Consider the following 16977-nt stretch of genomic DNA (forward strand, 5'->3'; position numbering starts at 1 on the left):
GCTTTTTTACACTTTTACCTCCAATAATTTCGGGAACTGTAAACAATTCTCTATAGTGAGAATGACAAAACCATATAAATTGACTCCAATAGAACTTGCTTTCTCATCCGTGGAACACTTTGAGAATAATCTGAGTAAATTTCTCGACAATGAAACTATTGTTGATGATAAAAAACTTATTTTACTTCAAGATGCACTTTGTCAAGTGGACAAAAACGATAGATCAAATCCCACTGCTGCTGCTGCTGCTGCTGATCCCAAAAAAAGAATCATCTTTTCAAGATTCTCCTGCTGCTGCTGCTGCTGCTGGACAAAAATTAACGAAGTTGTAATTTGTTAAATTTTTTTTTAAATTTGTAAAAATAAGGCCCAAATAATTGGTTGAAAAAATAACACGACTCCTAATCTATCTCTTTGAAAGTGATCAAATTCAAGTTGAGAGCAATGGAGAAAGGATTATAATTCAGGGCAAGAGCTATAATCTACTTGATTTAATGTATGACATGGTTACAAATCGTAAAGGACTATTATCATTTGACACTCATCTATACAACTTTCTAAATACATTAAACTTCCCCAAAAGTCTTATTGGCAATAGACAAATTCTAAAAAATCTAAATGAACGTGCATCATCATCATCATCATCATCAACATTAAAATATGAACTTGAAGAAGAAGATTTTAAATCAATTTTGGAAAATACTAGCACACCGCTGATAGCTAGACAAAAGCGAAGACGTATCAAGTCAACGTCCCCACCACCAGCAGCAGCCAGTATACAAAAGGGTAGCGGACGTTACACAACGTGTTTACGTTCAAAATGGCTGAGGTTCTGAGAGGTGTTTATGAAAATATTGGCGAGGTTGGGAGTGTAAGGTCCCCCACAACTCTTTCCAAAGTCACGGGTGTTCACACTAAAATTTTACAAGACTATCTACAAAATGAACCAAGTTACACTCTGCATAGAAATCATAGACTTCGTGCCAATCAATATCGAAAAACTAAAGCCTTTTACCCATTGGATATAATGCAAGCAGATCTGCTGACTCTATATGAGATTCAAAGCCGTCACAATACACCGTACAAGTACATTCTACTTGCAATCAGTGTTTATAGTCGATATGCATATGCTATTCCATTGCGATCAAAGAGAGGTGTTGAAGGTGCACAGGCCATTGAAAGTATTCTCGAACAGGATTCGTATAAAAAAATTCAAACAGATCGCGGTAGTGAATTTGTTAATCCTCATGTTGCAAAAGTACTAGAGTAGTATATTACATTGCTCTATCATACGCACAGTCCTATAAAGGCTGCATTGGCCGAACGATTGATAAGAACTATTCGACTTTTAATTTCAAGATATTGTACATTGAAAAATACGCCGGATTTTATTCATGATCTAGATAAAATCATGTTGATTTATAATCAACGACCTCATCAATCATTGTCCAACTCTACACCAACGGAAGTTCATCATTCTGATCATAATACAATTGACACTTTTCTTAAACAATATTCCAATGAATCAAAAGTCAAGACGAAGAAGAAAAATGAATTCAGTGTTTGTGTTACGGTTCGAATTAATAGAACAACTAATGTTTTTGAAAAGGGGACATTTTTGGGGTCCATTGAAATTTTTAAAGTGGCAAACATCCAAGACACTAAACCCATAACTTATCGCCTGCGTGATACCAAAGATGAAGAGATTCTAGGCGTTTTTTATGACTATGAATTGCAAACAGTTAAAAATGCCTGTGAAATCTATCAAATTGAAAAGATATTAAAGACACTTACTTGCTGGGGTAAGAAACATTTACTTGTTCGCTGGCTATGATACAACTCTGACTTTGATTCTTGGATCGGTGTTGAAGATATTGACAATGCCCAATCATTTCTATGTAAGTTTCATTTCCAACGTTTCCGATCCTCTCTACAATGACTTGAATACGACAAGTGATTTTTAGACAAAACTCTCCCCCGCCATCAAATTTGACGGTGCGTATGAAGTGGCTCTTGTCGACTGTATTCTCAAAAATACCTATGACATCCTGAGAAAGGGTCGTAAATATGAAATAAAAATACGACCGTTTGAATTCGGTGATGAAGGTGCACTGTCAACTTTTGACTCTAATCAGTAACCTATTGCTAACATTCCCTACAGGGAATACAATAACATGCATGAACTGTGTCGAGTTATCAACAAAAAATTGCAAGTCGAAAAAAAGGCGGTTTCACTTTCAATTACTCGACGGAACAAAGGAGAATTTATATTACCAATCCATTTGAGAATGAAAGAATTTTCCTCAATGAGAATTTACGTGAAGTTCTTGGTTTTAAAAAACGTATTATTAAGACAGAAAATTTCAGTGGTATTGACCATGTTATCTATGCAGACTATGCACCCAGCTTCTCCACGGACACTTGTATATGTCTCTACGCTTCATTTGTGGAAACATCTCGGGATGGTAATTCAAATGTTGCCCTCCTACGAGTTCTTGAACGAAAAACCAACCAAGAACATATTCACCACTATAATATAAAGCATCTTCAGTATATTCCCGTAAACACTTCCTATCTGGAGCTCTGTCAGTTAACACTCAGAACCGACTTAGGTGATTTAATAGCAATATCAAATGGCTTAGCAGTTATTACATATCATTTCCGACCAATTGTAAACGACAACGACTGTACAATAACCTAAACAATGAACAATAGAAGAATTCCATTTGTCTTTCCCGATATTGATTGTTATCTCGGTGCTCTGAGTCCACGTCAAATAGACAATGGACTGGACTACTACAAGGGGCGTACTACAATGTCTGGCTATGGTCTTGGTAGCTGGTTTGCTAGGCTATTTTATTCTGCACTACCCCTTGCCAGAAAATATCATGTACCTGCTGCATCGAATTTTGCTGCCTCCACACTACAAGACTGGGGGTCGGGCAAGAATTTCAAGGAGAGTGTTAAGGAAAATATTAGATCTTCAGCAAGAGCCGTTGTTTAACAATTAAAATCTCGACAAAATGGGGAGGTATTGAAAAGGATGCGTTCGCGTCATTCACTCATCAGTCTCCACCCAGGCAGGAAGCAAAGGACATCAACAAGGACTTTGAGAAATAAAACAACGAAGGCCAATAAGCAGCAGCAGCAGCAGCAGAAGAAGAAGAAAAAGAAAAAGATTGTTAGATCAAAGAAGGATTTCTTCTCTTAAGATGACTTATCTCCCCAACAAGGAATCATATCCATCAATGAGTTCCTCATTGAATCTATTCAATGCTGAAAATGTTTATGTCAGTGTCAAGTATGGCTACTATGAACAATTCCACCCTCAACACCCCCTCTCTGACAATATACACTTTCAAATATTTTCAAATAAAGACTATTTTATTGATTTGTCATCAACATTTATTTATTTAAATGTTGTGGTGAAGAAAAAGTCAGATAATACAACTCCAAATGCCGGCGATGGTCTCTCCTATGAAAACTGTATTCTACACAACCTATTCAAACAAATTAATGTATTTATTAATGGAACATCCAACTATGCAAGCTACATACAATTTATGATGATGACGCCAAAGGCGTACAAGGAGATGAGAGGACAATCATTGGGCTATGAATATCGAACAGGTGTTGATACTGACGGTGAGTTGACTACAGCAGTCACCCAGGAGTATCATCTAGTTGGAAAATTAAATCCTGAGATATTCAATATATCCCAATGGCTACCCCCCAATGTCAAGATTGACATAAAGTTACAGATGGCCCCATCGAATTTCATTTTGAGAAAAACACTTCCTGCATCACCCGAGTCAAAAGTTATTATCACATCGTCAATTCTCCACGTTCGAAAACAACAAGTTATGAGCTCTGTTTCATTGGCAGTGTAGAAGCTAAGAGCCAATGGTAACAACATTAAACTTCTTGTCCCCCATACAATCACCAATCAACGTCACATTGCCACCGGTTTTCGTAGCTATAGCGATTCATCATTTATCAATGGAAAAATCCCATCAAAATTGGCTTTGGCCTTTGTGAAGAGTGGCAGTGCCGTTGGATCCTGGACTGAATCCCCCCATGATTTTAATTTTTTCGGTCTATCTAGCCTCGTGTGCAAAGTGAATGGTATTCCACTGTACACTCTATCATTTGACAAAAAATCCTATAGAACTCTGTACGAGTTGACCATGCAATCCCTAGATCATGACTTTCAACTATTTGAAAATGGAATAACCGATTCAATGTTTTCAAAAAATCATGGGGTTATTGTTTTGGATTTGTCAGGCATGCAAGATATAACCATAGTACGAACAACGAATGTACTTTTAGAGTGTACATTTGCCAATGCTCTGACTGAGAGTATCACGCTAATATCACTGAGTCAATTTGAAACCTATTGGGAAATCACACCCGACGGCAGTGTTCTACTAGACCTAGCACCACGAACACAAATCAAATAATCAATGTATTCAGTATAGATCCAGACATGTCCTAATACATGTCCTATTGCATCCCCTTAGACATTATTGAAAAAATTACAATTGTTAACAATACCCTTATCATTGTTAATGGCAGTCAATCAACTTTGACGACTGGTGCTTGGCTATATATCTTTCAAACAGCAAAGAATATTGAATTTTTTTATCCTTTTCGCCTATCGTATAAATTCTACGCTCCATACATCAGCATCTTTATTGAAAGCAGTGGGAAAACCATTATTCAAAATCAACGAAGAGTACAGGATTTAACGACTAAGACATGTGGCTTTCATGCACTACTCTTTTTCATGTTCAGATGTCGTGGTTACACCTACAAGCAGTTTCTCGACATCTACGTTGACTTACCTCAATTAACCGACATTCTAGTGGATAAAATACTTACAAGTTTATTTAATATTGATTTTAGTGTCATAATAATAAAATGTTCCAAAGATTTATTTTAAATTGTTTATTAATAAAAAAAAAAATTATATACATGATAAAACGACTTTTATACTCTTTAGATTTCATCCACTACTAGGTCTTTGTCGACAACAACTAGTGCAGGTAGACTATCTGAATTCACAGTGTACTGATCCTGATGTAGTGCAATGTCAGGGTCACATTTTCTACAGTAGAGTGTGACTTCACTCTTGTCATATATCTTTGTATAGTCAATGATACTAGTCGCATTCATTCTATAAAATTCACATGTTTCAATTTGCCTATTTGAAGCAATTTCACAAACAGTGTCCTCAAGTGTCGAATCACATTCCTTCACAGACAAATAAAAATCAGTGGGCTTATAATCATAACACCCAGTGTCTTCACAACAATGACGTAGAAACCATATTCTCTTGTTGTTCAAACTTTTGAATCGTTGACCCGTTTCCTCCTCCAATAAAAATCTAAAACCACGACGATACCAATCTCGTAGCAATAAACTAAAATCAATGTTAGGATTCTTTCCAATCATAGCGGGATATGTACTCTCCCACTGCTTACATTTATCATAATGACAATTGGAGCATAGGTGGCCTCTAGGATGAGAGTCACACACCTATTCAAGACAGGAATTACAACCTTTAATTTGTACAGCATATCCTCTATGCAATTTACACGGGTTGCAGAATCTACACTTTTTATCATACTCCTCAATCATTGTGCAATTCTCACATGATGACCAGCTGCCCTGTGTGTACATAAATAACGGACTTGTATGGAACATTTTGTCATGTGTTAACACTCTCACTGTCAAAATGAAACTGAGCTAGCAACAAAAAAAAATGTCTGAGAGGGAGAGAGAGGAGTAAATCATCCTTGAGCACCATCTTTCTTATGAAAACAAAGTCCTAAATTTCTAAAAACTAATGTTTAAAAGCATATCCACAATATCATTTTGTCGTGTCGTGATCAATATATCAGTAAATTGTGTAAATGCATTTGGACCACGATGTAGAAGCTTCATACAATATTCTAATGATGGAGAATCAGTTTTCATTATATCAACAAGAATTCCCCGAGAAAATATCTTCCTTTGAATAGACAGCTCTAGAAAATCATCGTCTAGAATCAAACGTTTTTCCATAAGAACTAGATTCCTCATGATTTGATCTTTCTCGAATCTATCCATTTTTTTGAGTCCTAACTCTCTCACAACCAACTTAAGACTAAACGGAATTTCTTTTTTCTGCTCTAAAAAATATATGCTAGTCTACTAAAGAAAAAAATATACCATTGATTTAGAAACAATTTTATTGAACATAATTACAATAATAATATTCACTGACGCATTTTTTTCTCATCAATATATTTCGATATAACATCTAACGCTGACCAAATTTTTTTTATATGGACACTATTTACTTTTCAATAAATAAATAGATACTCCTCACGCTTGAATTTGATTAATGATATCAAATATCTAGCAAACATTGTGTACCAATCACGACCCAGTATAAAGCCCGCAGTTATTTCCATCGCCACATGGTATCCTCGTATCTAATCGCTGCTGCTGCTGTCGTCTACATAATTAATATTAAAGAAGTTTAATTAGAAACTCATTTTTTTTTTTCTCCAATAATATACTTGCAAATAAAAACTATTATAATTGTATTAAAGTATACTAATAATCTTAAGTTTAAATAAAAATATTAATTTTATTAAAAGAATAATAATATATAAAGTTATACCTTGAAATTAAGCAAATACTCTTGACAAAGAGTGTAAAGACCGAGTGTAATGACCTGTTTACCTACCAGAAAAACCGGAAGGAATATAAAGGCCGCAAAGTAGTACCTTGGTATATACTGTTGTGTCCAAATGGTATGTTTTTCGTATTTGCTTTTTTGTTTCTTATATATTTATCTTTGTAATGTTTTACATTTCTTTTGTTTCTTTTGGGTCTCCACATTTCTCTGTTTTGGGTGAATTTTTTTTCGATTTTTTTCCTATAATTTGTTTTGTCTCTTCCCTTTTTTGTCTTTATTAGTCTATTTATTCCGTATCTTGATTAATTGACCTGAAGCCTACGAAAAGAAGCGCATTAATTCGGTCGCCAAAAGGTATAAAGTCACCTGATTCGGATAATTCGGTTTTTTTCCTAGAATTTGTTTTCTCTCTTCCCTTTTTTGTCTTTATTAGTCTATTTATTCCGTATGTTGATTAATTTACCTGAAGCCTACGAAAAGAAGCGCTTTAATTCGGTCGCCAAAAGGTATAAAGTCACCTCATTTAGATGATTTGGTGTTTTTTCCTAGAATTTGTTTTGTCTCTTCCCTTTCTTGTCTTTATTAGTCTATTTATTCTGTATCTTGATTAATTGACCTGAAGCCTACGAAAAGAAGCGTATTAATTCGGTCTCCAAAAGGTATAAAGTCACCTGATTCAGATGATTCGGTTTTTTCTCCTAGAATCTGTTTTGTCTCTTCCCTTTTTGTCTTTATTAGTCTATTTATTCTGTATCTTGATTAATTGACCTGAAGCCTACGAAAAGAAGCGCATTGATTCGGTCGACAAAAGGTATTAAGTCACCTGATTCAGACGATTCGGTTTTTTCTCCTAGAATTTGTTTTGTCTCTTCCCTTTTTTGTCTTTATTAGTCTATTTATTCTGCATCTTGATAATTGACCTGAAGCCTACGAAAAGAAGCGCATTAATTCGGTCGCCAAAAGGTATAAAGTGACCTGATTCAGATGATTCTGTTTTTTTTCCTAGAATTTGTTTTGTCTCTTCCCTTTTTTGTCTTTATTAGTCTATTTATTCCGTATCTTGATTAATTGACCTGAAGCCTACGAAAAGAAGCGTATTAATTCGGTCTCCAAAAGGTATAAAGTCACCTGATTCAGATGATTCGTTTTTTTTCCTAGAATTTGTTTTGTCTCTTCCCTTTTTTGTTTTTATTAGTCTATTTATTCTGTATCTTGATTAATTGACCTGAAGCCTACAAAAAGAAGCGCATTAATTCGGTCGCCAAGAGGTATAATGTCACCTGATTCAGATGATTTTACTCATGAATTTGATAGCTGCTGGTTAGAATACCGCCCGAGAGTAGTCTTATTGTCATGGGTCATTTTAATGTCAATTTATTAGATTTGTCTAATCAGAATTGTGATTTTTTAAGTTTGTATCCTCTGGTTACTGTACTGACAAGATTAACTTCACAAAGTATAACATTGATTGAAAATATTTTTGTTGGGCTGGGTAACCTTTGTTGAGTTTAGCTGATTATATAGATTGCCCAAGTTTGGATTACCTTCAATTAATAACTACTTTTCATCTTCCTGTGAAAAACTGCGAAGAAAGAAGACTGCTTCTTTCTCGACTGCTGGAAAAAAATATTCTTCAAAATAATGCAGAAGAGCTAAGCATTATTAACTCGAGCTCGGTTTTTAATGGAAAAGAATATCCTTTAAAGGCCTTAGATAAGCTTATGTCAACTATTCTGCCTGTTTATGTGACAACATCTCCTCCTAAAACCATAAAATCCAAATAACTCCAGCCTTGAAAATCATGGATGACTATGGAGATAATTGACAGGATACAATTTAGAAATGAGATTTGATGTAAATACGTTACGACGAAAAGGTCTCTGAGTATTATAATCGCAAATTTGAGGAATGTAAAGATAATATGAGAAAAATATAGAATATAATAAATGATTTAGTGAGTGGGAAAGAAAATAAGGTGACTGAAGAGGTTTATTTAAATGGTTGTGACCGTGATGATAAGAATGAAATTATTAATAATATCCGTGAATGTTTTTGTAATATTGGACATGAAGTGCAAGTTAGTGTGAATGATAAATATCGGGGAATATAGCACAATACGAGTCAAAAATGGAAAATGTTTGAAAATGAGTTTTGAAACGTGTGCCAGTGAAAAATTGAGTAAAATTGTTATGTCGCTGAAATCAGGCTCGGCTGGTGTTGACCGCATGTCTCTTCGAGGGCATATAGAAACTTTAGGTTATATATTACCCTTTCTGTTTTTATAATTAATGTTTTTATAATTTTCAATTGACTTCACAGCTCACAACACGGCTTTTTCCCAACTCACACCTTGTAGTATAGGGTTGATTGTGTGAGTAGTTTACTGGATAAATGCTATTTACCACTGTCAATTTTTATAGACATAAGAAAGCCATTCTTGCCAAATCTTGAAACCTTGGATTTCAAGATTTGGTTCCATCGACTTAAGTGTCTAGAAATTGGCGGAGCTTCGTTGCAGTGGTTTGAAAGTTACCTTCATATATGATCCATGCAGGTAGTATTAAATGATTTTGTTTTATCCTTGTATCCATTGAAATATGGAGTACCTCAGAGCTCAGTTCTAGATCCTTTGCTTTATTTGGTATAAGTTGGCACCATGCGATTTTATCTTCAATATGTTTTGTCTTCAAAAGTGTAACGTTTGTAAATAGTAAAATTTGTTTTTCTTTTTGTGAATAAAGAAAACTAAAACTTTTAAGTTGTAATATCGTTCTATTAATATAGACAGTTTGCACTTCTTTTGAGTCAAAATTTAGAATTGATCAAGGAGGGAACGGTCTTAATGGGTCAAGAAAGTTTACGCAGCTAATTATGGATTTCACATTCTGTAAGTAGACTTCAACTAAAGTTGGTTTTTAAGAGTATTTGAAGTAACTATCTACAAATATGGGACTTGAATTGCAACAGAAACGCCCTATAACAGCATAGTATATAGCCTACAGTTTTCACCATGATCTTTGATTTACAACAAAATTTGAGTCCAGTAATTTGTTAGCTTTTTTCTACGTGGTGAACATTGCAATATTGAAGTCTATACTCTTAACAAGGTAAGTGCACGTATCATGCGTGGTTTATTCTTAAGTCATGCATTTTACACAACGCTAATCAATCTCAGTACCAGAAATGGCATATAATTTCCACTCTAAAACAATTTTCACAAAAATAAAATCCTCGACAAATCGCATGTACCAATTTTTTTCGGATAACATCCTCAAACTTCATCTTCAACAAACATCGACACCTTATGGTGTCGATATAAGATGTCAATTTAAATCTTTTAGTCAATATTTAGAAACAACTGATAAATTCTCTTGAGCTGAATTGAATTAATAATTTTTTTTTTACTATTGTTTTCCAGCTCTTCTGCTTTTTATAAGCACAAATACAAAATGCAGATTTGACACACCAATAATGCTTACCACACAATAGGTTGAACTTGAATCTTCTGTTTACGAAGAGAAACCTCATCATCATTGTACTTCGGTAACTAATAGCAAGAGATATTCGAACCGTAAAGCCAAACCTCCTCTGGCTGTTCTTTTTAAATAAGGATATTTAAGAATTTCAATTGCTTGTTGTTTCATTAACTGCAATAGCGAAAGTATGGGTGTCACTTCGTCCTACCGAACAGTTTGCAGTGATAAACTGTTTTAAACGAGAAAACCCTACTAATGGTAAGCACGACTATAAGAAATTTATAAAGAAATAAAAAAAAAGCTTTTACACGAAGGGGAACCTCATCATCACTGTACTTCGGTAACTAATAGCAAGAGATATTCGAACCGTAAAGCCAAACCTCCTGAGGGGATAATGAGGGGAGCCTCATCATCACTGTACTTCTGTAATGAATAAGAAGGGATTTTTGAACTGTAAAGCCAAACGTTCTCAAGCTGTTTTTTTTAGTTATGATGTTTACGAATTTCAATTCCTGATTGTGGTAATAACTGCAGTAACGATAGTATTTGCGTATCTTCACCTTGTCAAACAATTTACAGTGAGAAACCGTGTTAAACTACTAAGCCCTACCAATAATAAGCAAAACACTAAGGTATGTATATGGAAATAAAAAATGTAACGTTTTAACAACGTTCTATAAGTACACTAATGGTTCAAAATAGGTAATATTCATTAAGTCTAAAGTCACCCGTTAAAAGGCAATAAAGCATTATAAACTTTTCACAAGCTTAGAAAAAGAAGAAAAGACTCTGAAAAAGGGATGGAAACCTGAAGAAAATTAAAAATCATGTTCAGCATACCAGAAAATCTTGAAGCAAATATGTTCTGACAAAAATTAAAACAAAAGAGTTTTTCTTTCGACTGAAAGTAGGAAGCTTCATCAAGACTTAGACCGAACTTAAATCATTCCGTATACGAGGGGGACTACTTCTTCCTCATCCCTCGCTTTTTACGCAAAATTTTTAAAGTTCTTTAAAAATTCTACTCATTTATTCAACAGCCTTTGTGTGATGAACAGTCTTTCTTAAAGAATTGTAGCAGAAAGTAAAACTATAGCGAGAATAATGAGGGATGAGGAAGCCCCCTCATATAGGGAATAATTTCTGTTCGTTTTAAGTTTTAATGTCGCTTCTTACTTTCAGTTGAACAGAAACTTTTTTTTTATTTAATGTCAATTAAAGATCGAAATTTTTTACAAATAAAAAGACTTAATAAAAAGACTTTTCTATCAAAGCGCTACTTCTTAAGTACCAAATTTGCTCTAATAGGCTTTTATCTATGTTTATAGGCTATTATTTCTAGAGACATATCATCCTTCTGCCTTTAAGAGGATTTCTCGGTGTCAAATTAACTGGAGATGAATCGACTAGTAATTGTCTAATTCAGATGGTCATGTTTATCAAGTCTCTCTTAGGAGAAACCAAGGTCTGTTTCGAGATAAGCAAATCCTCGTGGGAAAAGATACTTAACGTCAACTGACTGGTTCTAAGGTACGCGTATGCACAGAGTTAATAGATGAAACTTTGAGGCTTCATTTAGTAGCACTGGTCGCTTCATCTATTCTTTTATAATAATACAAATTAACAAAAAAATCAGAATTTTTTTCACTTTGAGCTTGCTATATAACAAATAAGGAATGTTATGCATAGACAAAGCGGAAAAACGGGTTTCTGATCTGGACCGAATTCATTTAAATCACAGTTTTGGAAGAGTTTTGGAGGAGTGTGATTTAAAGGTGCAACAAAGTAAATGGAAAAAACATTTTTTTCTTTTTTTAGAAAACAGCTATTTTACATCCTGCATTTACTGAAATTCATACTAACTAAATCACTAGACGAAATCATACTACTATCCTTTGGGAAAGGTAGGGGAAAATCTTCCAATAAATTAAATCAATTTACTATTTGATGAAAATGCCGCAATTCTTTTATATCTTTTTTCCTTAGGGAAGAGCTCAGAATAAGCCCAGGGACACTTCTTATGCTTTCCTTAGTACACAAGTAAACATATTGACACAAAGGATGAAGAAACTTACGGTCGCATGAAAAGCCATCTCCATGATACCCATGAAGGCATAGACAACTGTAACCACCCAGCTCATTTACACATTGGGCATGCTCGTGACATTGGTCAAGACCAGTGTCGCACTCATTGATGTCAACACAATTCACGCTTTGTCCGCTTGAGGTATCCTCGTATAAAAATTCGTACCTGAGAAAAATGGATATTATATTAAACAAAGTACATGGTTATTCTATAACTGATGATTCTTCCCTTGCTTACGATAAATTTATGTCTATTTTGCAGCCAATTTATGATAAAACGTGGCCTTTACGAGCTGTCAGACAGAAAAAGGATGAACCCCGAAAGCCATGGATAACTGATCAAATCAAAAGTGAGAGAAATAAAACAAATCTGCTATTAAGAAAGCTCTAAATACTGAGGATCCGACCGATTTCGAGGGGTTCAGAAAGGCAAGAAACGGAGTAGACTTTCTGCGACGCCATGCTAAAAAGAGGTATTTTAGTGAAAAGCTCAGTGAGCAAAAGGGTGACATTAAGGCAACATGACAGGTTATTATAGAATTCATGGGAAGAAAAATTGCAGTCATTCTCCTTGTATTAAAATTAATGGCACGTCTATAAGTGACAAAGTTGTTGTCGCAAATCATTTCGGTCATTTTTATTCAAAAATAGGATTTTCAGTTCATGAGGGTGGTAGAAATGATTCAAAAAATTTTCTTTCAGATGAATTTGTGGATGATCGAGGGGAAAGATTTGAGTTTTGGTTTGAAAAATCTACAAGTGACGAGGTTATAAAAATTGTTAAGAATATTAAATCAAATTCTTCTGGGATTGATGGTGTAAATCTAAAGACATTTAAAGCTATAATAATATATCTACTTCCTTCCTTGCTTCACATTATTAACATATCCCTGACAACAGGCACCTCCCAGATGCCTTGAAACAAGCTAAAGTAATACCTCTGTTCAAAGGAGGTTTAAAGTCAGATATGGGTAACTGCAGACCAATCTCAATTTTACCGTTGTTCTCCAAGATATTTGAGAAAGTGGTCCACCAGTGCCTTTATGGTCATCTTACGAAGCATGGACTATTAAGTGAGACGCAGTTTGGTTTTTGGAGATTCCACTCTACTAGTCATGCTGCTATTTACCTCGTTGATTTCGTAAATAATTGTCTAAAAAGGAGCGAAATTCCTCTAACAGTATTCTTTGATTTTAAAAAAAAGCTTTTGATACCATAGATTTTAGTATTTTATTGCGAAGATAGGAATGTATAGGCATAAAAGGATCATGCTTAAAATGGTTTGGAAATTACTTGAATGGTTGGTTTATTAATGTTGTGATTGATGGTGTCACTTCTGGCCCTTTTCCTATGGCTTATGGAGTCCCACAGGGCTCAGTGCTTGGTCCTCAACTGTATTTAGTATGTGTTGATACGATGATGTTTTATCTCCCAGTTTCTTGTCTCACCTCGTTTGCTGATGACACTGCATTAACATTTTCTAGTCGGTGTTTACATAGTTTGATTTTGAAGGTTAATCAAGTTTTAAAAAGTACCCATATTTTTACTAATTTAAGCTTACTCTCTATTAATATTACGAAAACTAGTTTTATTTGGTATTCAAGAGTAGGTGAGCCCCATGATATTAATGGAAAAATTTTGTTTGTGAAGGAGCTAGTGAAACAAGTGCACGAAACGCAATACGTTGGTTTCTTCTTGGATTACAATCTTTCGTGCAAACGACATAGTGATGTTGTTGCAACGAAATTTGCACAAGGAGTTGGAGCAATTCGACATTTTAAGAATTTTTTACCACCGCAAATTTCATTACTCTTATATAATGCTTTAGTCCACCTATACATTTCATATGGATGTCTGTTGTGGTCAAGTAATTTTTATTCAAATTTTAAACGAGTACAAATTCTTCAGAATAAAGCTATACGACTTATTGGTCGATATTTAGAAAAAATCAATGAAACTGAGGCATGTTATAATAAACTTAAAGTGCTTAATGTCGGGCAGCTTCGATACTACCAAGCAGGAATATTCTCGTATCAGTGTTGGAATTGTATCAGTCCTGAGGTATTTCATGGTTTTTTTAGAGAAAATAAATCACTTCATAATTATACTACCCGCAATGCTGACAATCTGGTCACTGAATACAGAAGTGTATCTAGAGCAGGTTTTCTGTCAGATATATAGGTCCTAAGGGTTGGAATTCTCTTCCAGTGAGCATTCGGGCGGAGGAGAACCTTGGTTTGTTTAAAAGAAAAATGAAAAATTTTCTTTTGGGTGTTGGTTCATAGATGATTGTTTATTATGATTAGAGATTTGTCATAATTTGGTTATTTATTTACTATTAGTTATTTCCATTTTTTTTTTTTTGTTCGTTTGTTAAGATTTTTGTTTGTTAAGTGTTTGTTATATATGTGGTCCCCCAGTATCAAGTGCTTTTATGTCTTTCTTTGGGCAGAAACTTGGATTAATTTTACGTGTTATATACTTTTGTAATAAACAGAATTGAATTGAAAGAAATTTTTTCTTGAAACTGTATTTCCGATACATATAAAAAATAATAGCCTCCTCCGGCTGTGGTAAATATTATATGCTATAGCTGGTATAAGGCAAGTAAGAGTCAATTTTCTATATGATTAATTGAAAAGAAACATTTTTTTTCAATTAATCAAGGGGCACTACAATTTTCAATCCCCAGTTAAATAAACCCCTTTGAAGTTTTTGCTACCACTGCTTCCAAACAAAATGGCCTGGTAAAATAGCCTACAACAACAGCAATAATAATATAACATTAAAGTCATATTGCTCTTTACTTAGGTAGCACAATAAATTTTCATAAAACCATAAACCACTTGCTTTGTCTATTTGGTTCTTGAGTTGAAAAAAAATATAATAATAACTCAGTGACAAATTAAACAAAGAGAAAACTGAAATTATATCAAGATTCCTGATAATAAATTGAAAAGAAATATTATTAGAAACGTAACGACTGGGCATTGTTTGGTTTACTTCAGTGTCATATATGATTTCTTTTCAAAACCTATTAAAACAAATATACATAAGCGATGGAAGTTCAGATCATCTTATCTATGCTTCCATATACCAAACATGTTGGTCATCTTCTTATTACCTTGGGTTGCGAGAGATTACAGGGGGTGAATTAAAAGAAAAATACTTCATAGACTCTCTGTCTAATAGTGGACGAGAGCATACACAATGAAAGATCGTATTTTTTTCTTTGGCTCATTTTTAACTAATGTGTCACTTTTTTGTTTCGCCTAAACATTCTCAACACCTATGCGTGTTTTCAAAAAAAAATCAGGTAGAAGTGCCGGTACTTCATTAGTAGCCGGGCAACACGCGAGAAGTGAAGTTGGGTAATGCTAATAAAATAAAACAAAGTATGATAAAAATGTAATCGTTTAGAAAAAAAATTAGGCTATATATTTGCACATTAGGGGGTGTGGGTGGGGGTAAACCATAGCATATATGTAATACGTAACATAATCTTACCTGGGTACCTTTTTTCACCCTTTTAATTCAAAAAAACTAAAATTTAAATCTTTGTCACGGAGTGAGCAATACCTCACTATGAAGCGGAAACCTGTTTTTCAATGGTTTCTTTCATTCTATATGCGGCTATTCTCAGCTGTTGCTCTGCTACTAATCATAGGCAGCGCAATAGCGATGACTTAGTAAAGAATGACGTGGGCACAATATATTGTTTATTTCTTGGTCTTAGACCAGGGCACTTCGTATCGAAGGAGTTGTAGTAGAAACTTCGAAAGGGCTCATTCGATTGTAAATTGGAATGGCGAGTGCCATTATTAATGGTTGAAAGTGATTGGAGGGCAACTAGCCCCTCCCACACGCCCATCCTTTCCCCCAAACACATCCAAGCAAAATTTTGAGATAGTCATTTTGTTCAGCGTAGTTGATTTCCACATAGGAAATATATTTTTGAGGAGAACACTCCCCCGCAGCCCTCAGGGCGAGGGTTATAAGTTATGCCCCGGGGGCATATAATAATGATGTTGGCACAGTATATTTTTTCCCTTTAGACCAGGGTATTTCGTATCGAAGAAGTTGTCATAGAAACTTGGAAAAGGGCTCATTCAATTGGAAATTGGAGTGGCTTGTGCCTTTTTTAATAGTGCAAAGTGATTGGAAGGCAACTAACACCCCTTCCACGCCCACCATTTCCCGAAACACATCCAGTCAAAATTTTGAGATAGCCATTTTGTTCAGCGTAGTTGATTTCCAGATAGAAAATATGTTTTTGAGGAGGTCACTCCCCCACAATCCTCAGGGCAAGGGTTTTAAGTTACGCCCTTGGAGCATATAAGAGCGATGTTGGCACAATATATTATTTATAACTTTTTTCCTTTACACCAGGGCACTTCGTATCGAGGAAGTTGTCATAGAAACTTCGAAAAGGGCTCATTCAATTGGAAATTGGAGCGGCTTGTGCCCTTTTTAATAGTCGAAAGTGATTGGAAGGCAATTAACACCCCTTCCATGCCCACCATTTTCCGAAAAACATCCAATCAAAATTTTGAGATAGCCATTTTGTTCAGCGTAGTTGATTTCTAGGTAGAAATTATATTTTTGAGGAGGACACTCCCCCAAAACCCTCAGGGCAAGGGTTGTAAGTTATACCCTGGGGGCATATAACATTTTTATAGAAGGCGTTGTCGTAGAAACTTCAAAAAAGCCTCATTCGATTGGAGATTC

At 34.7% G+C, this 16977-nt stretch overlaps 1 protein-coding gene across 4 annotated transcripts in view; it reads right to left on the reverse strand.

Moving 5' to 3' along the window:
• LOC148950156 (nidogen-like) overlaps positions 1 to 16977 on the reverse strand; it is a 364016-nt gene that overhangs the window by 65122 nt on the left and 281917 nt on the right. For all 4 annotated transcript variants that reach the window (XM_089092178.1, XM_089092180.1, XM_089092177.1 and 1 more), the window contains one exon: positions 12240 to 12415. In XM_089092178.1, coding sequence (XP_088948304.1) covers positions 12240 to 12415 — 176 coding nt within the window. The remainder of the gene's footprint in view (positions 1 to 12239; positions 12416 to 16977) is intronic.

Source organism: Artemia sp. Qi Xiang Cuo, chromosome 7, assembly GCF_049724085.1.
Source record: "Artemia sp. Qi Xiang Cuo chromosome 7, ASM4972408v1, whole genome shotgun sequence".
Taxonomy (NCBI): Eukaryota; Metazoa; Arthropoda; class Branchiopoda; order Anostraca; family Artemiidae; genus Artemia; species Artemia sp. Qi Xiang Cuo.